A 25,685-nucleotide genomic window follows, 5' to 3' on the forward strand; every position below is an offset into this window, starting at 1 on the left:
AACCTATCAGCACCAAGCATTGCCCTGCGATAGAGTTTACTTTCCGAAAGTCTTGTAGCAGCTGGTTCCAATGTGATAACTAAGATCAGCAACGTCTGATGACAAAACATGAAAAAAGTAGCATCCAGCACTACATTTGAAACAAAGCTGAGCAAGGAATATTTGAACTGTTAACATACATTTGTGAATAAATCTATCAATAAACAAGCCATATCACACAGGTTCATCACACAGGTCCAGAGTATCTCTCCAATCTGCTCACCTGCTATGTCCTCGCACACAAACTGAGGTCCTCTGACTCTGGCCTGCTTGTTATACCCAAGCAAAAGTGCACCACACTCAGAGAGAGATATTTTAGCTTCATGGCCCCGACTCTCTGGAACTCTCTCCCTGCTTTAGTGCGTGCAGCTCCCACAGTCGCTCGCTTCAAATCAACTCTCAAGATCCACTTGTTCTCTCTTGCTCTTAATGCTCTCTAAGCCTGATATATGTTATTATTTGCTGCTAAATTGTTATTTCAGGGTTTTCACTCTGTCTTATTCGTATGATTCTGTATGACACATGCATCTACAATGTTTAGAATTCACATCCTAGCCCTGTATGTAATGTGTTATGCCTGTAGTTAATGTATTTGCATTGTAATATGCCTGTATGCAATGTTTTGCATTGTTTTTTAGTGTTTGTATTTAATGAACTATCCCCTTTACTTCACTGTATTTAATGTATTATACATTGTTCCTCACTATCTTGTAAAGTGCTTTATGATGGTGGTCCGCTATGAAAGGTGCTATATAAAATAAAGATTGCTTGATTGATATTATAACATGTTATACATGTTTGTGTTTGTTTAGCACGTCCCTTTAATAAGCTGCATGTTGGAATTATAGGCACTGTATAGCATTGTGCTGATTTGCCACTGGAACTGGTTCTCCATTTGGTGCAGCTTGTGTTTGTGCTTAATAAATGCTCAGTTAGAAAATATTCTACATGTTATGTTGAAACACTTGCGCAGTGTTGTGGGTTTACTATTACAAAAACAATAACTTGAAAAAGAATGAACAGTAAAAATCAGGTTTCCCAGAGTTTCTGAGCAAAAAAAAAAAAATGCATCACTACGCTCGCAGTTCTTTACCTCTGTTCGACTGTGTAACTATTTCAACAATCCCATCCCGGGCCGGGCCGGGCCGGGCCGGGCCGGGCCACTCCACTCCACTACTTCTTTACCTTCTGTTCGACTGCTGGAACAGCATACATTCTTATATAGCTTTACCTGCCTCTAGAAATAAACTGCCTGTGGAGGGGGATGGGTGTACAGTGGAGAAATAGCTCCTCCAATAGCAACCTGGCTGACCTACAGAGGAAGAAAGCGCGCGCTCCTATCTCAGCCGGGGGGAGGACACAATCTCTGGCAGACTCCACGCCGAGCCACTCGTCAATCATAGGTTGCCCTGGCAGCCATTGACGTCAGCGCTCGCTGCCCTGTCCCTGCTCCGAGGCTAGTGATTGGAGGAAACCCCGTGGATCAGAGCGAGACAGACTGAGTGAGAATCAGCTGTAGTCAGACCGAGATCTCTGTATATTTGAGCCACTCAGGTAAGCGGCAGAAAGAGGTTAAAATAAAAAGCTAATTATTATTTCCCTCGTTTTTAATGTTGGTTGTTGGTGATTAGGTTATCTTTTTTCTGTATTAAAATGTGTGAGTGGATTAAAAACAGCAGGTTAAAACGGAGCCTGTCTGTAGGCTTCCGTGCTCGTACAGGCTTTGCCTCCGTCAGTATGTGAAGAAAGGCTAGTCTAACTGTTCTACATGCAGGATGGGCTGTGGCTGTTCATAAATTAAAATCCGATTTATTTCACCCTTGTTTGGCTTATATTTCAGAGTATGTGATTTTACTCGCTGAGTTGCGTGCGTTTTTTGGTATGCTTAAACCAATATGTTAGCGTTAAAGACGAACAAAAAACAATGCCCTGATGGAATAACAAGGTCGAGATCGACTGGAGCTTTTTTTTTTTGGTTTGTTTTAAACCGTGAATAAACAGTAGTATTTGAAGGAGAATATATTGGATTTGTTTTTTGTTTTTTTTATTATTTAAATATTACCTTGTATTTTATTCTTTATTTTTTAAAACGTTAGTGTGGTTTGTATGGATAGGTTAGATAATAAGGAGTTGACGGATGTAGTTTATTTAGGATGGGTTGGGTCTGCCCAACCTCCATTACGTACAGCACTGGTGTGATTGTGGCATCGGCAGGTAAAGACATGTATGCCGTGAGAAGGTGCAAATTATGATTGGTTTTATTGCCTCATTTCAACTTATGTAAAATATTCAGTTTGTTTCTATTTTTGTATAAAACTTTTAACTAAAATAATAGGTCAGTAATCGTAATTTAACGGTTAACATGTGTGTTTTAAAATATGTCTAGTATATATATATATATATATATAATATATATCTATATATTATATTATTAATTATATTTGCGTTACCTGCAATGGATCTATCGGTGTTTTAATTGTTTAATATGTCCCAAATAAAGTAACATCTATCCAAAATAAAGATTACGGTAGTTACAGTCGTTCTGACAAAATCAAGTGTGCAGCAGGTAAGGTAAGGGAATGGGTGGGGTGCGGTGGGGTGGGGTCTAGTATCCGCATGTTTTCTCTCATTCGAGCACCACCCATTTTAGGTAATTTAAATAAGGAACTTGGTTCCAGAACGTGTACTTAAACAATAAGGCGCGAGAGGTGATGGGTTGTGCTGGATATGCGTCTCGTGTCTGCAACCGACCAAGAAGTGAATGTCCAGCACAACCCTTGCCCTCAAGTGCTCTATTGCTTTTGTAAAACGGATTTCTAAGAGTGTTATAAAAAAGATAAAGGATATATAGTTTCTAAAGATTTATTAACATTGAGGTATAACCTTCCACAACGTAAAATAGGCAGTCCCTGTGAACAAAAAACATTGTATTCAAGTAAAACATTTTCATTTTCATTTTTTTTGTTTCCGTCAAAGAATATATATATATATAAAATATTTATTTATAGTTCATCGTTCTGGCTTTAAATAACGATCACAAAAAACTTTGCTTAGTTGTGTATATCTGTGAGCCCTTCCTGTGCATTACGTAACATTGTTGCTAGGTAGTTCACTCCCATTGGCTCTAGCGTATACCGAACCGCGCAAGTTTTAGGTGCTTTGTTGGGATGAAGATTATTAAGTATTTCATTTAAAATTGAAAAATATTTTTAAAAATCCACATTTAATTAATGAAGTCAGTTTCACAAAATGACGCCTGATACCAACTAAAGTAGGAAAATAAAATTTAGTATCTGACAACTGGAACCGACCGAAGTTACAGAAAATGACTAGTATGTACTACAAATAAAATGCCAAAACAGCCTCTTGTTTAAAATAGAAACTGGTTTGTAGTGCAAGTTAATATAAATTGGAAGATATGACAAGACACCTTGGTGTCTCCAGTATCTTCCATGACAGCAGGTATTTTGACAGATGCTTTCTTTGATTATGCTGGCGCAGTGATTTGCCATTGTTTCTAAGCAGTTCCTATTCGTGCTGTTTACTGTAATGGCTTTGGACCTTGATGCAATCAGCATGCAGCATTCTAACAATCCGTTTTATAATTGTGGATTGCCCATTCAGCAGAGTACTTGGTACGACAGCAAGTCTTGTTTTGACGCTTCGAAATTAAACTAGGATTTGTGTATTAGTAAATAGTCCTAGTATGAATTTGTTTAGAATAGTATTTATTTTGCCGGTCCATACCATGTTAGTTGTATATTTTGTAGAAATTGTACATGGCTGTTCTACTTTAAGCTAAATCACTGTAATCTTGTCTTGTATTTTTGACGTCTTTTATTTGCCTGTCTGAGGCTGTGGATAGTGCTGTGTGTTTGAGTTGAATGGGATTCTGCTTAGAAGAAGGTTGGATTTATGATACAAATCCTGCATGAAAAGTATAACCAGGCTAAATTTAACACTAAATAAAAACAAAACAAGCATCCAGCACTACGTTTAAAACAAAGCCGAGCAAGAAATATTTGAACTGATAACATACATATGTCAATAAATCTATCAGTAAGCAAGCAATATTATAAAAGGAGAGCCCTAATGAGATTTTCAGATGGCTCTAATAAGGCACCTACGCCTATATCTTTAGTTTACTTAAGGGTTTTTATCGATTTTTATTTTTTTTTTATATTTTGTGCATTCTTTGGAGGTAGGGGATTGGCATTCATTTTTTTAAAACCCCTGTTCTGTCAATGAATGTCAGTAAAGCCTAGCTGTCTTGCGTATTGATTTTTGAACATACTGGTTTTGTAGGCTTTCATTACATGGTAACTAGGATACCGTGCTTATTCTGTAGTTTAATATGTGAGTTTTTTGGTTCTGCAAAGTTCAGTCACTTTTTGTCACAAAGAACTTTGCTACGTCTGTATAGTTAGTTATTTGAATAATTTACTAAATTATACTAGGGCTTATATTTGTTTCCTAAACTGAATTTCATTCTACGTGTCTAGTTGACGTATGTCTACATTAAAATATTGTTTTCTTCCTTTAACTGCAGATGTGTCTAACATGACCCTTTTAGTTGGACTTCATTCTTTGATTTGTACATTTTCATGTAACCTAGAGTTGTACAACTGGTTCTTTTGTTTAGCATATTTTATTGGCTAAAAATGTTGGGATATTTTAAATCTCATTTCCATTAATAGAAAGATTTAGACATTAAAATAAGACAAGTCTTTTGAATTACACATTCAATTTCAATTTAAAGCACTATCTTCATGCTGTTTTTCTTAATAACCTTTCCTTGCACAGGGCATGAGGTCCTTAAAATGTCTCCTCTCCCATTTTGAAGTTAAGCTTGTCCATCTTTTTTGTCAGGCAAGCTAACATGCTTAAACTTCCCAATTATAAAATATAAACTTAAATAGGTATTTTGTGTTCCCATTTGGATGTGTTATTTGGTCTACCAACTTTTAAGTAGGCATTTATTCCCTTAGATCATGAATTAATGAGTCATTGTCCATCCACTGTCAATTGAAACTACACAGTATGTGTGCATGTGTTTTTTGTTATCCATATGGTAGAAAGATCCATTAGTTAGGGGCATTAAACAATTTTTTTTTTTTTTACAAACTGTTGTGCGCAACATTGGATCGGGCTTGTAATTGCATAAAAGCACAAGTAAGTCTGGATTAGGGATACCCTCTGTACTATCCCACTGATCCTTGCTTGCTTTTCCCTTGTATAGTCCAGTGTCTTCATGTAATTTCCCGGTGTGGCTTTCACTCTATCAGGTCATTTGTGCTTCATGTTGATATTTCAATATACAGTTAATAATGAACACATTGCTCTTACCTTTTTTTTTTTTTTTTTTTTTTTTTTTTTTTGGACATTCATTGTGACAGTGGCTACTGCTGAGTACATAAGGTACAATGCTACTTATCCATGTCCCTAAATGATCCACTACATACATTTTGTTTGTTTGTTTTTTTCCTGTTTGTGTTTTGTGTAGAACTGAGAAGCCATGGATAAGAGTGAGCTGGTGCAGAAGGCTAAGCTGGCCGAGCAGGGTGAGCGGTACGATGACATGGCAGCCTCCATGAAGCTGGTGACGGAGCAAGGTGTGGAGCTGTCCAACGAGGAGCGCAACCTGCTGTCTGTGGCCTACAAGAACGTGGTGGGAGCACGCCGCTCCTCATGGAGGGTCATCTCCAGCATTGAGCAAAAGACAGAGGGCAGCGACAAGAAGCAGAAGATGGCCAAAGAGTACAGGGAAAAGATTGAGGCAGAGCTCAGGGACATCTGCAAAGATGTGCTGGTAAGTTTCATTTACTTTGAGGGGGGGTGAATTGCCCATTTTAAACAGTTTGGGGTTTAATCCACCAACAAATAAGTTGAATCTTCACCTTATGCAGGGTGCCACGCTTTTGGCAGTGTTGCTTTACAGCAGTCATTGCACACATTTGTTTTTGGATGAATCCAGTTACCATAGAACAACGGGAAACATCAACCACAACACTCCAATGACCTTTCCTTTACCTGTTAATGCATCAGGGTGTATTTATAGATTTCATGATTTCTGTGTAGTTCCCTGTAAATTTCCATTTCTGAAGTGTAAATTTACATATTTTTAATCGCTTCAATAAGTACAGCAAATGTTTACATTATTGACGCACTAACTGTTACACTGCATTTAGGAACCTGACAGTTGGTTTACTTTGCTTCCAGTAAATTATTGAACACACTGCATAGAGCTGCAGAATTCTTTAAAATGTCTTCAACTTAAGACACCAGTTGCATCAAAGAGCGAACATATTTGTGCTAAAGATTGCTCTGTCATTACAAGAAGGGGACTTTCCACGTGCCTGTTTTTACATTTCTGTGTTTAATTTGTTTGATAATTCACTGATGGTAGAAGTATAATGTCTGAGGTGGACATAAACAAAATATTTAACATTAACTTTCTCAGATAAGCATTTAAATATTTAGAATATTTTTTGTATAGTGTCTAGATGATAAATTTTGAATGTGACAGTGCTATTTTTTCTGCTTTAAGTATGTTTAAGCCTGACATATCTTGAAATACCTATTTTTAAACTGTGATATAAGGCGTTTTTAACTTGAGACTCCCAAACAGACTCGCTATTTGTATACAGTAACTTCAAACAAATATCAGGAAACTGACATTTTCATGATTTGATATCTTGGCTTCCTTTGAACTATATTTAGGGCCCTTCGTTTTTTTACCGAAAAAAAATCTTGGGGTACTTGGACCACTCAAGTACATAAAAAATAGTTTTATTATATTATGTTAAGAAAATACAATACATACATTAGATATGTGTTTACGTTAATAATAAATTAGTCTACTTGTATATACTAGGCTTTCTGTTAAAGTAAGGCAATGTAGTGGAAGATGTACACGCACGCAATGCACACACCCACGCATGCGATATTTGCATGTACTGTTTATGAATCTCCAAAAAAACTAAAACAGGGGAAGCGGGTGAGGTTGAATGTTTGTGCTGCAAATGGTGTGACATCAATATCAATACTCTGGCCAACCGGATTAAAGAATTTGGAAATTTAAACGACACTTAAGACTAAAAGAAGGCGAAAATAAAAACAAACTCAGTTACAATACTCAATTAGCATTCATATGGGCGTGGCAGAAAGATCAAGATCAACACAATGTGAGTGAATTTGCCCGCTATGTATGCTTTTCAGGGCAGCTGTTAGGCCTTGTTGATGGTCCTTTGGGGAATTTTGTGCGAAACTTGTGCATGGCTGCAAAATCTCTGCCAAATTCAATCAACCTGACCAAGAAATATTTGGAGGACAGTGATGTTGCCTAGAACAACAAAATTAGAGAAGTTGGCTGGAAATGTGTGTAGTTCTTTGGTTTTTGACGAATCACCAGATGTTCTCAACTGCCATCAACTGCCCTGCTGTGGCAGTTTTTCTTTTTTGATTTTGTTGTGGAGAAGCTTGCACTCATTTTGGCAGATTTAGGGTTTGTAACTTCAGCAAATAGTCACAGTTGTAGCTTGTGTCAGTAAATCTTTTTCAAAGAATATGCACTTACCTAGCAGGATGTGTGGCAGCAGGGAATTCTGTCTTGGTTTCTTACTGCGCGAAGTACAGGAAGTGAAGCTGAATGAAAAACCTGAATTGCTTTGTTTGCCTTTCCCAGCTCATCTACTGCACGTTGCTGTCTGTCATGTAACAGGTTTTCTGGAAATGGCTTATTTTAAAGAAGTTTGTAATTGATACTGGTGCAGTTTAAGCATTCTAGTAAAACAAAAAACCTATGATGTCTGTGAAGAGATCACATTTGAATGTAGCATTCCAATTCCTGTTGTGTTGACAAGATGGTTTAGTCGGTATTTAGCTGCACAGACTGTCCAGAAGGCATGGGGTGTCTTAATGCAGCTTTTAGATCACGAAGAGTTCAGTGGAAAAGCTGAAAAGTCAAGTTACTCAAGAAATTAGGCAAAGCCTTCGCACAAAACTCAAATTTATGTTTGAAACCCTTTAGCCATTGTATGAAGCACAAAAGATCATTAAATACTGATTAAGAGATGTAGTGTTCTCTAATAGAGAGATGTTTGGCATTCTGGTTAACTAGATCTCTGCAGAACTGTCTCGCAAAAGCACATCTGGGGAGATTACATAAAAAAACTAATCTTTTCATGTCCATGTTGCCAGTCACTGAGTAGGATACACTCGGAAAGGATTTACAAATTTTTCATGAAGAGCTGTCAGAAGTGGGAAGCTACTGTCTCTTGTAGTATATCCCCCAAAGCTTTTCAGAGTTGTCATTCTGGAAAGTCTTTGTGTTGTTTGACTACCATCGCAAAAGTGTGGCCTGAACAGCTACTTTTAAAAAGTGTTTGTGTCATTTCCTCTTTTATGGCTCCTAGTGAAGAAAGGGCTAAACTGGAAAGCGAATTCCATGCGTATAGGGCAATGTCTTCTCCAGACAACGGCTCCATCACTCCGTTTTGAATTCTGGAAAATCCACTACACTGACTTTTTCAAAATATTGAGCCATGCTGCTTCTCGCATCCTCAATGACCTGCATAGCTCTGCTGATGTGGAGAGAGTATTTTCTAAATTCAGCTACATCCAAGGCTACATGAGAACAAGCCTTGGGGAAAAAAATTTTAAAAAAATTTTAAAAAACTGCTTCAAGCCTACGCTATGCAGAGCTTTTGGAATTTACACTGAAGCCCAGTCAAGTATCTGGCAGGGCATAATAAGGCTGGTAAATGTATTTAAATTTATAATTGCAGTGGATGTAGATTTTGTAAAATTTGGCCCAATTATTTAATCAAAATGCTTATAGACCAGTGGTCTTCAAAGTGGTGCCCGTGGGCAAATTCGTGCCTGCAAAGCCAGGCCATCGTGCCCACGGCAGCTGTTCTTAAATTATGGGTCGTGAACACATTTCTGGTGGGTCGTACCATGGGAAAATAAAGAAAGCAACATTTTTTTCTTCCTGAATGGCTTCTGTGATACGATCAACCAATTGAACATCTGCATTGTCTCTGCGGTAGTCCAAAGAAAAGTTAGCTAGGTGGGACATAAACTGTGTCTGTTTCAGGTGCAAGTACTGACAGTAAGTTTAACCAATAGGAGAGTCAAATATCTGCCAAGTTCTACGCAGCTGTCCAATCGTAAGCAAGCAGTGGCCGTTCACGGTATTTTGCATGAAAATTGAAGGCGATTGAGAAGCCAAAGGGAAAGTGAAAGATCTGACAGCTGTCCAATCATTCGTGAGCAGAGGCGGGGTGTTAATATGTTAGTAAGCACTGAATTTCACTGACTGTTATAGAGATAATACATTTCAGTATTTAGAATTGAATTTTCTATCTCTTTTTTTTATTTTACCAGACAAGGGAAACACCATAGTATATTTAGTTACGAATCCACTTTCTCTGGATAATTGTACTGGAGATGAGCGATCTTTAAAACAGAGTAGTGTTGATAAATTTGTCAAATTGAAACAAAGTGAGATGCTATCTACATTTTATTTTAGTTTATTCATGGTTATCTGTAAACATACCATTGCAGCATGCACACCTACCTGAGACTTGGCCTTATTAGAGTGAGCCAAGAATAATCCCACTAAAACTTTTAAAATATATAAAGTATATGTCGTGAGAAGGCAGTGTATAAGATAAGAACCTGTGCAATGCAGTCAGCATGCCCGCAAAGATCAATTTATGCCTGTGCCAAAATTACATTGAGGACCACTGTTACAGACTAATGGTTTTAAATGTCACCTACAGTAAACTGTTATTGGGAGATTAGAGAGAATGGTTTCATAAACTCAGAAGTGGTGTACAGTGTTTTGAGTTTCCTTTTACTTTTGAATACTCTTTTCTCATTTGTGTTTTTTTTTTTTTTTTAGTGTCCTCACATCTGCCAAAATTAACTCCACATTTCTCTGGGTAAATATCTGGGTTAATCGGTGCAAAGACTTTTCACCCGTTTTTTTATGTAGCCAATCAATTCCTGGGAAATGTAAAAAAAATATTAAAAACGAAGGTCCCTAACTATTTCATGGACTAGTCTTAACTGTTTTACAATGTTCTCTGACATTTTACTTAGGGCAATACAATTTCACAGGCTTGTACCGCCTTTCTGAATCGGGCTTGTATGACTGAGCTTTGCTGTTCTAAGCATTTAATTATCATTTGAGGTGCTGTCAAATCTCATAAAATGCCAAACCCCAGGACTGACTGATCTCGATCCACTTCCTATTAGATTCGACATGCTCAGACAGTACAGGGTGAATGCATAGGCTCCAATATCTAAATGTAAAATATAATTTAAATTGAATACTGGAAACTTACTAGAAACCTTTGTAATTCTCCACCCTTGGCCAGTGTGAATTCTCCAGTGGACAAAACTACTTACCGTGCAAGTGCTGTTTTGAGCAATAGTTTTAGGTGGGAGAGTTCATCTCAAGTTGGGGTATTTGCAAATCGGTTTTCTTTTATAGTCCACTGTCAAGGGTTTATGTATTAAGATTTGTTACCCATTATGCAGGGATTTTGGGGAATGATTTAACGGAGCCAGGCTTTAAATAAGACCAGACAAAAGAAAGGAAAAAAAAAAAAAACTTCCAGCTAATGTTTTTACTGCTGCTGTTGGTGATAGGTCAGGCTAAATTCATGATTGATTACATAGATTTTTTTTCAATCTCTGAACTTAGTTTAACAAGAAAAGACCAATGTCAACATTGCATAAAATGGTCTTTAATGACTTAAGCTGCTGTAAAGTTTTTATTTGAATAGGTCTCAATTAATTTAAAAGTTTGCTGTGGTATGTGAAAAGTATGGCTGTCCAGTAATTTGGTTCTGACAAAAGGTAGAGCTACTGATTTTCCATTCTGGGGACTAGGAAATTCCATTTTTCAAAAATGGCCAATTCTGGGGGGGGGGGGGGCTGTTTGTTTTTGTTTTTTTCTAATTGTGCTATTTCTGAAATTGTGGAAAATCAGTTGCCCTAACAGTTGTGGAGCCTTAGTTAACTGCTTTCATGGTAAGGGATGTTGTCAATGAGACAGTGACAGTAGATGTTCTTTTTGTATATATGTCACTTCCTCCTCCCACAGCATTCCGCTTTAGTGGGTGAAAGTGAGATGCACAATAGCAGAGTTAACCTCAGATGAACAACCCTCTGCTCTGATAACTTTTTTTGTTTGTTTTTTGTTTTTTATTTAATACGTTTCAAGTAGGAGACTAACGTTTCTCATTTAAGTCCAACAGTAGTGGAACGAATGCTTGTAAAAGTTTTGTTACATAAAAGTAAGAACATTAGAGAACTTAAATTATGTAACTACACACTTGTACTAAACAAATAGATTGACTGTGCTTTTGAGGCTGATTTGATACAAGATGAAATTGCTTTTAAAAAACCTGGTGAGAACAAGACTGACTGACTGGTACAGGACAGATTGTAAAATTGTAAGGACATATTCTTATTGAAAAATTGATTAAAGAAAGGCTGTTACACATTTGTGAAATTTGAGCTGAATCTGGAAACTAGTCAAACATCATGTTGGTTCTTTTCATACAGTTAACAAAGTTTAAGGCCGCATGCTTGTTTCACTAGCATATAATCTATTTGCTGCCTGCTGAATGTTAACAGTCACACAGCAAGAATACATAGAATGTTAGTAGTGGTGCTCACGTTTTTAAAAATAACTCTGCTATCTGCTCAAACTGAATTGAATTTCTCACCATCTAACAGTGGATAGTAAAAAGCATTCACAAAAAGTGCCCTCAGCAGATCAGATAAAGCACTGCAAAGACTGGTTATAATGAATAGCACTGCAGAGCTACACCTGGCAAACCACAGGAAGTCTTGTGCTGCAGTCACCCAGAGCTGCACCCCCCCACCCCCCTTTGTTTTTCCCCTACTTTCTTTCAGACTTAGCTCAAATGCAAAGAGCATTTAAGAATAACAGTGCCAGTTGTCACAGTACATTGTCACTGTACAGTGAGTCATTCGGTTATAATCCTTTAAACGATATTGGCTGAACCAATGCTCTGCACCACTGACCTCCAGCTTGGGCGTGACAGGAGAGGAAAGGAGGTTATTTTCACTCCAAGGTAGAATTGACTGTGATAGCCAAAGCACAGGCATGTCCAAGACAGATGTGTCCTGCGAGTACAGGCATTCATGTTTTTTTTTTTCATCTTCCCCCAGTAGTTATAAAAGTTATGTAGGAAGTATGATCCATAGGTTAATTGTAAAGAACTAGAACTTTGCGTTTTGAATCCCAGCTTAGCTACTGACTCACTGAATGACCTTGAGTGACCAGGTAACTTGATCTCCCTGTGCTTAATTTTCTCCCTGCTTTAACATTGACAAAAAAGACTTCACTCTGGAGTGCAGATTGTTCCATCCCTGTGTCTTTTACATCTTTGCTTCCTATTGTTAATCATGCACAGTAGTATAGATTGATTTTATCTCAAAATCACAGGCCAGGGCTCGTTAAGCATAACCGTTAATTTTCAAGAAGTGACACCATGGCAGTTGGGTTCATATTTATATTTTTTGTAAAATTTATGTCTGCTTCATATACTGTGTTTTATATTTTTATAAATCAAACTTGTGAATAATGCCCTGGTAAAATGTATATATACACAGTGCTGTATCAGAGGTGGTGCACAATGTGTGGGGCAGTTCTATAAAGAAATAAATATTATAAAATATACTTTTGTTTTAGGGTATAACATTAATAAATAGTCAAAGTTCTTTCCTTTCAATGAGCTGTTGACAATCACTCTAGGACTCATAGAACCAGATGAATTGTTAAGTGTCTGTGAAACTGCAGTGAACAGAGCCAAAATGGCAGCGTCCATGTATGGCTGAGTGTAAAAAAAAAAAAAAAAAGATTTAATGTATAATAATGTATATCACCTATTTTTTTCCTCTATGTAAACCCCCCCCCCCCCCCCCCAAAAAAAAAAAAAGAAAGGTAGCAGTTGTAGCTAAATACAGAAATGTTAACCATCAGAGGAGAGGAGGCAAGGGAAGTGGAGAGATTGGCTCTCGGAGTATAAGGGCAGCTCTGCAGCATACAATGCCAAGTTAAACGCTTTTATGGGTGGCGGCTGATTTGCGCATTCACTTCAAATTTAGCTGGCAAAATACATATTTATTTGAAAACACAGATTTAGTTTTTCAGATTTAATTCCTGAACAAAAATTATTTTACAGATTTATCTGTTTGGTAAATGTTGAATGGCCAAGTGTAAAAAAAAAAAAAAAAATATATATATATATATATATATATATATATATATATATATATATATATATATATATATATATATATATATATATATATATATATAATATGATTTATAGACTGATTTTAAATGTGGAGTACGCATGTTCAACATTTAGAAATTATATCTGAAAGTAGATAGATGAAATGGTAGCCGTATTAATCTAGTCTTTGTCTTATCTCAAAGCCCAAATTTCAAAACTTAATGTGTTTAACATTTGTATATTTAGTTAAATCTGGACTTTGTTGTTAAATCTAGGAAAAAATATGCGATTTACATTAATTCTGTTAAAATATAAAATTAAGTTCCAACGTTTTAGTCAGCGGGGGGTCGGGTGTGTGTGTAACTAAATGTATGCCAAGACTAGGGGGCGGCATATAAAATGTTTGAGCACCACTACTCTATATGATTAGGAATGCATAGTTGTACCTATACAGATCCAGGCTATCAACAGCTTGCACAAACAAACATGGAGGCTGTCCAGTGTTCATTCGCTTGTAAGGTACGCAGTGCAGTAAAGGCTGAGAACAGTTCCCTCCAGGTCAAAACCAGACATGGCAGTTGAATCTACTTTACTGCCCCTGTGACTAAGACCAGATTACAGAGAGAGAACCCCTCTACTGCGTCAGTGTTGTGTTGCACACTCCTCCCTCCCTTCAAAGGCAGCCAAGTAGGTGAGATGCCAGGTGTGTATCGCTGCTTTGTGCACTTCACTGTAAATCAACTAGGAACCTTCGCTCATTTCTCTTTTGTACATGGAAAATGGTAACCACCCCCTGTGGTTTAAATCGCTCTGCTGACATACTTGTGTGCTGCTGCACACAGTTAATGAGTGTAATTTTAAATTAAGAACCTAGTCAATGACCTACTTTTAATGCAAGGTCATGTATTTTAATTTACATAACAGGATTCTTTCTCCATTCCAATGATTTTACTTTCCTCAAGTGAACAAGATACCTTTTAATGCAACTTTCATTTCACTGTTGCTAGCTACTCTCTACAATTATTGCCTTATGAAAAAAACATTACGAACTACTAATCTGTGCAAAAACTCTAGAAGTAGTTTATGCTGCTGTTCAGGTTCAGTTCAGGAATGTGAGGGCAGCTGTGCAGAAAGTAGACAATCTCGTCTGGTGAGCAGCATAAACACCCTGTCATGGTGGACACTGCTTGTGTGTGAGTAATCTTTGGGGGTTAAGCCTTTCTTGAATTGGTGTTTATTAAAATAATAGTTTTAATAACTAGTTTGGAAACATGTCTAATTATGCCGGTTTAGGTTGCTGATACACCAGAACCCTTTATAACTCCCATGGTACAGTACAAATGTGTGTTGGTAATGGGTTTTAATCTTCTTTCTTTTAACATCTAGATCTGGGATTTATGTATTATGGAACATACTTAGCAGTTTTTAAAAAGTACCAATAACAAAATCAATTGTGACAAGAGACTTGGGAAGGTTTTTGCATACCATAATTGCAACTGGGGGTGCAACATTTATGATTTTTTCCAAACTGAAACCGACATTTGCATAAAATTCCCAACCGATCGATGCTGACAAAAGAGAAAACCAAACCAAATTTTTCATATATAACATAGGCTGGAGTTCTGTTTGCCACTGGCGGCGACAATGGAGGGTACCAGGAAAATAAATAAAATTGAATGTCTAATACATTATTTTGTTTCTACATTGTCTAAATGTATAATACATTGGCATGAGTAGTGGAGTAACACTATACTGAGCTGATCTGTCACGGTTAAAGAAAAAAAACGTGATATGTTAAATAATGATATGTCCTGTTCCCTTGGCTGCAGAAATGCAGCTCGGTTTTAAACTTGCATTTTGGTTTTATCAAAAACTGCTGAAAGAAAAAAAAATCATAACCAACTTGCATCCATAATTGCAATATCTTAAGTCATTTTGTAAGGATAGCAGTGCCATGAATACAATGTAATTCTAGTTGTCATGAATTGCCAAGTGAAAGTCCCATAGCCTCAGTAACCTTTTGGCAGCTGTTGACCCCCGCAGTGCTGCTATGTACAGCCTGCACTTTGAAATTTAAAGTTCGGACATGAATATATTTACTGTAAACAATATGTTTTTTGTTTAATTGCATGTTAATATGAGGATGTCTTTTCTTAACTCCTCTTTGGTACAAATCTTGACAAAGTTTTCACTCTCTCTGCAGGGTTTGTTGGACAAGTTTCTGATTGCAAACGCCTCTCAAGCAGAAAGCAAAGTCTTCTACTTGAAAATGAAAGGAGATTACTTTCGCTACTTAGCTGAGGTGGCTGCTGGGGAAGACAAAAAAGGTAAGCTCAGATAAGCATATCTGATGCCAGGCTTGCGTAGGTTTTACTAGAATACAGAAAAAGATACCATCTAAAGTCATTTGTTTGTAATCCTTTAACATTTTACATTTATATAAATTGCCCATTGCTGTGTGTATCTTCAGTACAGCTTCTATATTTCAAATGTAGATTTTTTTTTTACCATTTTAATTTCTCATTGGCTATACTGTCCAAATTCAATACTGGTTTTAGAAATTAGATTTACACATAAAGATGATAAATTAGGCCTAATGCCTGAAATATAAGATTAATCGGACTGGTGTCTAACAAGGATCCTTGTAAATAAACTTGTCCCATTAATAATCTAATAACGTTTGTTCACACTGCGTGAGGAAAATCTTTACCAGTAATTGACTTGAGTCCAAGTGCAGCCTGCCATAGTAAATAATGGGAATTTTAATGGTATTCCAAATGGCAGTGCCTTCCATTTAAAGGCAATTAAAGTGACAATTTTGGCTGTCTGAATGTACCTATAAGCAGCACTTGACCAGTAAAGAAATAGAAGGCATTGATAAATACTATTGATAAGTATTGTCAAGTTTGTGTCATAACGTTACTTGTAGTATGCTTAGACTTATTCTCAACCTGGACTTTGTACAACTGTATTGAATCTGGCCTGAGTGAGTCATAAAATAAATGGGGGAGTCTTTCTTTAACTTCCTGCTCTGTGCACAAGGGTGTGTTCTCAGAGCTGAAAATGCCAGAGAAAAGAATCATTGCAGCTGAGGTTTAGGAGGGTACGGAAACATGTTGAAGCTTATAGAGAGAAAGGAAGGGTGTGGCACAAGATGCAAAAGATCCCTTCTAGGTGAATCAGAATGGTAATATTGGAACAAAGTAGTGACTAGCTTAACCTTTAAAAGAATACCTGGGGTGTTTTATTTATATATATATATATATATATATATATATATTATATACACATATATACATACACACACTACCGATCAAAAGTTTTAGAAGACCCCCATTTTTCAGTTTTTTATTGAAATTTAAGCAGTTCAAGTCCAGTGAATAACCTGAAATGGTACACAGGTAAGTGGTTAACTGCCAGAGGTTAAAAAAAAAAGTTTAGGTTACCAAAAACTGAAAAATAATGTACATTTCAGAGTTATACAAAAAGGCCTTTTTCAGGGAGCAAGTAATGGGTTAACAACTTACAGCTGTTCTGCAGCAATGGATGTAAATTAAGCCTTGAAAGTTGATGATAGAAATTCCTACAGGTGTCCCAGCTTTTGTTGATTACTTACAAACCCTCTGTCTGTATAAAAGCAGTGTTGGAACAGACTGTGTTACTACACCCTCTTAAGCATTATTTGGACAGTATTGTACTGCAGGAAGTAGTATATTGCTATCATAATAGCGAGAAAAAGGCAATTAACAAAGGAAGACAGACAGACCATTGTAACCCTTAAAAGTGTAGGTCTTTCCTTTTAGAGAAATTGCAAAGAAAAACAAGGTGTCATTGAGTACAGTTTCCTACTCCATCAAAAGGCACTTGGAAACTGGAGGAAACTCTGACAGGAAGAGGTCTGGCAGACCCAAAGCCACAACAGAATCAGAAGACAAGTTTCTGAGAGTCAACAGCTTGCTTGATAGGCGGCTCATGGGACAACAGCGTCAAGCACAGCTTAACACTGGTCGAAGTAAGCAAGTCTCAGTTTCAACTGTGAAGAGAAGACTTCGAGCTGCAGGTTTGACAGGTCGAGTGGCAGTAAGAAAGCCATTGATAAGATGGCAAAATAAGAAAAAGAGGCTTGCCTGGGCCATGATGCACCGCCAGTGGACTACTGAAGACTGGAAGAAGGTCTTATGGACCAATTAATCAAAATTTGAAATCTTCGGTTCAGCACGCAGGGTTTTTGTACGCCGTCAAGTAGGCGAAAGGATGGTTCCTCGGCGTGTGACACCAACTGTCAAACATGGAGGAGGAAGTGTGATGGTCTGGGGCTCTTTTGCTGGATCCAGAGTCGGCGACTTGCACAGAGCGAGTGGCACCCTGAACCAAAACGGCTACCACAGCATTTTGCAGCGCCATGAACTGGACAGAAGGGTGAAAGCAAAGCAACCTACAAGTGCAATACATTTGTGGGAACTTCTGCACCAGTGTTGGGAAGAACTTTCCGAACAATATTTGATTTCCATTGTAGAAACAATGCCACAAGTGTGTTCAGCTGTTATATCTGCAAAAGGTGGCTACTTTCATGAGTCAAATTTAGATAAAATTTTGTTAAAACGATTCCATGATTTCTTTATCTCCAATTGTTTATTTGTTCTATGCTTTAATTTCAGAGTACATTGAGACATTAAACTGCGTAAATTTCAATAAAAACTGGAAAAATGGGTGTGTTCTAAAACTTTTGACCAGTAGAGTGTGTGTGTGTCTATATATATATATATTACACACACACACACATAATTTGTGTTACCATAACCATGCAGTATTTAGAGATCAGATTGAATACCTGAACAGAGGATATTTATTGTGATTTTTTTTTTTTTTTTTTTTTAGGTACCTTGTAATATTTTGTCCATGTAGACTTAAAAAAAGTGCTAAATGTTTATTTACCCAGGCGAGACTGTAATTGGGTTGATCAAAATCATTGATTCTTTATAGCTGGAATAGGAGGATTGGGGAAGTAAAAAAAAAAAAAAAAAAAAAAAAAAGATGAAAAGCTCCTTTTGTTTTAGTGAGTGTAGCTTGGCACAATCAGGGCTTTGTGTTCCCTTTCAGTTGGAAATGGGCAGAGATCTTATTACCTCAATATTGGGGAGGCCGAATATCCAAACAAACATTTTTTTAACATGTATTCCAAGACAAATCAAAAATACAATGTCTGTCCTCCAGAAATTACACAATTGATAGAAATGAGAAATACATATCACATGTGTTTTGTCTTGCACTGATTTATCACATTGTCAGCTTTTGCATGATGATTTCTAAAGTAGCAAGAGTAAAAATAGCTTTGTCTAGTGGGATTTCTATCAATCTATATCTAAAATAAATTAAAAAAAGCAAAAAAAAACACAAGATCAACATAACCACCCTTGGTCCCCTATTTACTTCTGTCTGTCAAAAATCTTTGTCCAGGTTAGGGTGGACTTAGTGATCTCTACCTACATATGAAGTTGCCAGTGCTGCTTCAGATTTGGGAAGTGAGTAAATCGGGGTCCGTTTATGTCTGAAATATAAGTTCGGTACGTCACTCCAGTCTGCAAAATAAGTGACTTGTATAGTGATCGTCTTTCTTTCTTTCGTGATCCTAGTTTTTGTTATGTGGAATGCAATAAGACAAATCTGCAAGTAAATTGTTTTTTATTTTTCATTGCACAACGCACACTTTCCCACATATTATATTGAAAGTGTTTATTCAAGTTAAAGTAATGCTTTTACTTTATGCAAATGTGTCTCTAGCCACTTTGTAAATTGAGAAGACACAACAATGGCAGGGATTATACAAAAAATGCATTGTCTCCTTCATGCACTGTGTTTACTTGAAATACAGAAGAGTTTTTGTAGTTAATTCATTGGGGTAAAGTTAGTTCTTCACAACCTGTTCTTACTCCTGGGATGTTTTTCAACTTTAATAGTGTTACATATAATGGCTATGATAACCTTTTCCAATTGAACAACTATTCGAGTACTTGTCTAAATCTGGAACAGATATCCAATCGTGAAAATATCGTGTTTGTCCCAGCATTATATTCATTTTCATAATTTAAGGAAGACACTTTGGTTATGGATTTTATTAGGTATATTATTCCATTGTTAAAACTTACTTCAGAAATCTTATTTTTTTCAACTTATCATTCTTTAACAGTCTAAGAAAATGTAACCCCTTATGCAGACTTCTGTTTGCATGTTGATTTGCAGAAAATTATATTTGTAATAAGGGAAGCCCAGACTTGATCCCGGTATTACCAGTTTGCAGCATTTGTAATATGCCTTTTTAACAGAGTTGATCCAGCCGTGCATCAGGAGATTTAAATTAACACCTAAATTGCACTTGCATTTTCCTTCCATTACTATGCTAATGCTAAAGCTCTTAATTGGTAAATATTAGTTTGGAACACATTCTTGGTGAATTTGGATGTGAGAAGATTGAAAAAGCAACCATCAGGACCTTGAGTTATAAATGTACTTCTCAATTGGGTCAAATTAATCTGGCTGAAATGGAAGGAATGCATAAGTTGCAGTAAGGATGGTTTTAATTCTGTCATACTTTCTGCATTTGCATTCTTATCCTGTACTGTTTCATTAGTCAGTTTTTGGGAGGTAATAGCTAAGGCTGCTTATTCCTGGTGCATCGTCACAAATCCTTTCTAATGCCATTGGACTGGCTTTAACTTACACTCTACTGTGTAACTAACAGAGTGCAGGACAACTGAGCTGCACTCTCTTTTTATTAACGCTCAGTAGCAGATAGACTACATTTTTAAAGCAATTTTAAAACTGCACATACATGGTTCATGCACAATTATTGGGTAGTATATTTCAATGAAGCTTTATAAAAATATCAGTTCATATGTCCCAAAACTTTTGAGTTGGTGAAAAGGGTACTAATATCAGTCATTCCCATTCATAAAGTTGCTACTTATTAAGGAGCTGAGTCTGGGAATTCCTCGGTCTTAAACGTTTTCTAATGCGTCCTTTTCTCTGTTTGATGCTTTTCACAGCCACAATAGAGAACTCACAACAGGCCTACCAAGAGGCTTTTGAAATCAGCAAGAAAGAGATGCAGCCTACACATCCGATCCGTCTTGGCTTGGCCCTCAACTTCTCTGTGTTCTACTATGAGATCCTCAACTCGCCTGAGCAAGCCTGCGCACTCGCAAAAAGTGTAAGTGCCCCATGTACCAAGAATCTTTCACTGCAGTATTGAGCAAAGCATTTAGAAATAGGAGTGCAATTTTATATTGTTTCCTCTCTCTCTCTCTCTCTCTCTCCACAAAGGCATTTGATGAAGCAATTGCTGAGCTTGATACTTTGAATGAAGATTCGTACAAAGACAGCACATTAATAATGCAGCTACTCAGAGACAATTTGACAGTAAGTACCAACTACAGTTCAGATTCATTTGAGTGTTTTATAAAAAAAAAACAGAGAAAGCATTAATTTTTTTATATTGTATTTTATTTTATTTGCTTGCATCACGAGCGTTGAAAGTCTCAGTAGTTTTTTTCAGAGAGAATCACTAGCTATAGCCCACTGCCTGTGCTTCGATTCAGATCTGTCTGAGCCATATACAAGCAACCACAGACCATCTACTGAAGACCAAGCCAGATTGACCAGGCATTTTTTCCAGCCTGAACGTGGTCGGTGCATTTTAGTACTTGATTGAAACACAGTCCTGGACTGGACGTTGAGGGCCATAGCCATTGCTCAGGAAGACACTGGTTTAGAACAAGCCAGGTGTAGTGGTGATGCACTGTCTTTGTCTTTATTTTCTAAACCTAGAAGATTGACCCTTCACTAAAGCATGATGTTCAGTTTCCTGTTCCAGTTTTAGTGCTGTCTCTTGCTCAGTTATTTGACTTGTTTTCCGTTGCTCAAAAGGGTAATTGGATCAGCACTGATCCCTCTTGCTTCCAGTAATTTTACTTACCTTGGGTACTGCTTAAAGTAGGTTAATGCAGCAGATCCTTTCCAGGTGACTTGGTAACACCCGATCACCATCACCCCCCCTCCCCGAGGCACATGTGTGCTTGATTTCTGGCTTTGCATTCATATTCAAATCAGTTGTACCAAGCTATGACTGTCAATGCTATAATTATGTTCGATTTTATGTAATTTATCATTTGCTTGGCTCAATTAAAATAACATTTCTTTGAACCAGCTTTTAAAATGTCTACTTTTTATTCCTTCCAGCTGTGGACATCGGACAACCAGGGAGATGGTGATGATGCTGAAGATGGAAAAGAAAACTAAAACTGTAGTCTCCCTGCTTCTGTTTGCCTAAATTCCCAGTTCTTCAACATCAAGACTATCATCCATCTGTCCCGCCAACTAGTCTCTGTTTAGTTCTTTCACAAGCATTTGTCACTACTTTCTTTTTTGGGAGGGTGAGGGTTGTTGGGCTTAAGGGTGTATGTTTCCCATGTAGTTTTTGTGTTGGGGCGAGAATGAAAATCTAGGGGAGGGGGGTGGTTATGTTAACAAAAAAGGTGACCTGTTTAGTCAAAGGGTGTGACATTTTTCTGTATACACATTTTAAATGTTTGGCATAGTTCTTACACACTGTTGTGGTTTGCCACAAAGCCGACACAGAAAAACAAATGTCCCGTGTCCAGGTGTTGTCTGCCTATGATCCAGTCTATAAATTGGAAATAACAGGGGAGCAAAAACCAAAATGCCATTGAGCATGTTAACTTGGGGATGGGCAGAAGAGGTTAACATTCCATTAGCTGTCACCTGCTCTAGTTCATTTTCATTTTGGGGGATCCACAAGTCATTTTTTTTTATTTCTATGTAAAGAATTTACGAGGTATAGAAAACCTAAGAACAAAGCAAGCAACGAAATAATGCTTGATACTGTAATCTTAATATTGTATATCGAGCAGAGCACTAAATTTCCCATATGCTTATCTAGTTACTACCTTTGTTTTTTATTTTAGGGTATTTTTTTTTTGTTTGTTTTGTTATTTTGATACTTGCCTAAAATGCATGTGGCTGTGAAAGTTAATAGGGAAGCAAGTGGAGATTATTGCTGTCAGGCTGGCTAGCTATGTTTCATGTCTTCTAGAGTTTTCATACAGAGCACCCAAGCATAATCGTTATTTGGAGAAAAAAAAAAAAGTAATTTCATGCAAGTGGAATAAAAACGTTTTAAAATCTAATGTTTTTGCTTTTTATTTTACACTGCATCAAATGTACAAAGAGATATTGCTTAATCTCCATGTATATTTAACCTGTTATTTTGCCACTCTAAAAGCTATAATAGGGACTTTAGATGTGGAATGATGCCTGAGTCCTTGGTTTTGCATGAAACTGGGTCTACATTTATTACCTATACTTCCAAATGTGTTGTTTTGCAACTTTAAATACTTATATTGTATTTTTTTGTGAATGGTTTCTAATTGAATTGCTTGGAGCAGATGCATCATGCTGCATGTGAACTGTATAATTAGGCAATATCAACAGGGCGCATCAAGGGTACTGTCACAGATGGTTCTGGCATGTCCCTTTTGTGCTATAAGTCATTAGGTCCTTTTGCGTGGAAGGCCTCGGTTGAAAGGGCGTGAGGTTCTTTGATGGACCCAGATTCAGTTAAAATGTGTTTGCCCACTGACAATGGGAATGAGAATGAAGAGATGGGATCCCAGCTAACAAGATATAAGTTTTTGCAGGTACCAGGCTTTTAAAGACTGTCACCCAAACCTGTGAGCAGAAACTGACCCAAGACTGTCACAGCTACTGGAAGCAGGCTGATCTTTGGGAAACAAATTGAATAAATTGTAATAACTACTGTGTTTTGAAGAATATAAAACCAGTAGAAAATATTATTAGCAGATCTGTGTAAGGCCTGTGTGGAGAGGTTTATTGCACTGAAGGTCAGACTTACCAGGCAAAAGCATCTTTTTTAATTACTCAGAGCATCATAACATTCTGATCCAGCAAGAGCAGAATGGCAGAATCTATGGAGCACAGTTAATATGCTAGAAGCAATCAAACTAGGTTTGATTATAGTAAGAAAAAACTAAAGTATTTAAATAAATAAGAAACCTAATATAAAAACACTAAGTAAATGTATGAGCAGTCCTAAGTTTAAATATTCAATTCATATTAATTAAAAAAATTATCCTCTTGCCTTCTGTGTATATCAATAAATAGAATTGCAGTTTATAAGAGATTGCTATATTGACACATCTGAATTGGAACTACGTTATAAAATCATTTAAAGTATAAACTGTAACCAATAGTAAACTTGCTGAAGGACTACAACCAATGTTGTAACCTCGTTCTCACCTGCTTGGAGTACAGGCAGTGTTAAAGATGACTCATTGGTGTTGGCCAATGAAATAAAGATTTTTTCTGATGGTCAACGATTTAAAAGCCAGGATCCTTTCTATAATGAGCGATCTCGTTGATATTAACGAAATACCTTTCGGAAAACAAGCTAGGAGTTTAGTCCAAGCATGATACAAGTTAATATAAGGCTATTATATTTAACGTGTTTTATTATAGCCTAACTTTAAATTGAAACAACTGAACTAACCACAGTATGCTCATTTAAAGGCTTGTGATAAACCCATACAGTCTTCTTGTTCTACACGTTGTTAACATACCTGTATATGAATGTAAACTAAACTGAAAAGGTGATGAGACATGTTGCTAAGAGGAAATATACTGTAGACCCAAGGTTAATATAATCAGATGATGTTATATGTAAAATAACATCTCTTTCACTACACTTAAACTTGTTATAACAAGGATTCTATGAACTCTGATTAACCTGCCTTTTTAGAAAAAGGAGGGGGTTGAAAAAAGAGAAGCTATGAGATCATGTTCCAATATTTGGAAAGAAGTTGTATCTAATTAATTTTGAAGGTTGTTATGTAACTATTGATTCCCTTTTTTGGCAAACGCACATTTTCTCAAGTTGAGTGTCAGCCGGGTGTCGGACTGAAAGACAGCTGTAACCCTAGCCAAATGCTCTCGCCAGGTGAAGCTGTAAATAACCACCTCGTTATGTGGGCGTAAGACCTGATCCATCAGTCTCTGAAAGGCAGCGGGTGCAACATGTAGCCCAAACAGCATAGTTTTATTGTGATACAGCCCTTCTGGTGTTGAAAATGCAGTTTTCTCTCTAGAACTGCAGGTTAAGGGGATCTGCCAGTATCTGTTTGTCAGGTCCATACAGATAAACTTTGCTGTTCCCAGTCTATCGAAAAGCTTGTCGACCCGAGGCATGGGTTAGGCATCAAACCTAGCAATTGCGTTTACCTTACGGAAATCAATGCAGGTTGGTGCCATCCTTTTTGTCCACTATCACAATTGGACTGCACCACTCGCTCCTGGAAGGCTCAATCACCCTAAGTTTGAGCATTGCCCATACCTCTTTACTAACACCACTTTGTTGACTTTCTGGGATCCGGTAAGGTCTCTCTCTACTGTAACACCTGAGGGAGAGATAATGTCATATTCAGCAAGGTTAGTTCTACCAGGCAACTGTGACAGAAATACAATGATTCTTGGTGGTAAATCTCCCTCCCAACCTGTGAGGGCGCTAAGTAGCTAATTATTTGGAAGGGCTCGTCTGACAGTTCTTTCCCCGGGTCGGGAAGTCGGACAGTCTGGAATAAGGCGAGACTCCATTGCAAGAACGTATTGACCCAGAAGGGAAACAACATGGCAGCTGCAGATTGGAGAGGAGGTTGCACTTATTTACCAAGAGGTCATGCGTGATAGCATAAAAGGGGACAGAGAATCATAATCTGTTCCTTCACATTGGTTTTTAGTGAATAAGAACCGAGAAGGACAGTAAAAGTGAATATAATTCTGAAATCGTGAGTGTTGTGTTTTTCTTTGTTTGTAATTGTCTCGTCTTGTACGTTTCCAGACAGTTAACACAGTTCGGGAGCTGTCGTCAAGGGCCAGCACAAAACCCGACAACACTGCACCTTTGTCACAAATATAAACCTGTATCACCCATCAAGAGCACTAATGCACGCACCCAGGACTGGTGACCGTGTCTGTGTTATTGTGGGACAGGTAGTGTTTATTATTTGGGACTGTCTGTTCTTGTGTTATATACCCCGTGCTGTACACATTGGTGTGTACTGCCAGGGAATTATTGTTTGGTTGCCAGACCTGGAAATACAAAATAAAAACATTTCCAAACTGGATTATAATTATCTGTCTGTTCTTTCACGCACTGCTTCACTCCTGCACCTGTATACAATCAACCACTTTGTCACAGCAAGTCAGAAAAAACATCGCTGAACTCCTCAATAAGCTTACACAGCTCTTGCTGCTGATCTGGGCTTAACTGTTCCC

General features: G+C 37.3%; 1 protein-coding gene across 1 annotated transcript; it reads left to right on the forward strand.

The window, feature by feature from the left end:
• Positions 1 to 1,485: 1,485 nt before the first annotated feature.
• On the forward strand, positions 1,486 to 22,525 carry LOC121314939 (14-3-3 protein beta/alpha-1-like). The gene is made up of 6 exons (XM_041248722.1): positions 1,486 to 1,593; positions 5,543 to 5,848; positions 15,526 to 15,649; positions 20,366 to 20,529; positions 20,643 to 20,738; positions 21,558 to 22,525. Exons 2-6 carry the CDS (start codon positions 5,555 to 5,557, stop codon positions 21,615 to 21,617), a joined length of 738 nt encoding a protein of 245 aa, XP_041104656.1. The 5' UTR covers positions 1,486 to 1,593; positions 5,543 to 5,554; the 3' UTR covers positions 21,618 to 22,525.
• Positions 22,526 to 25,685: the final 3,160 nt, after the last annotated feature.

The sequence above is a fragment of the Polyodon spathula genome, chromosome 4, assembly GCF_017654505.1.
Source record: "Polyodon spathula isolate WHYD16114869_AA chromosome 4, ASM1765450v1, whole genome shotgun sequence".
Classification (NCBI taxonomy): Eukaryota; Metazoa; Chordata; class Actinopteri; order Acipenseriformes; family Polyodontidae; genus Polyodon; species Polyodon spathula.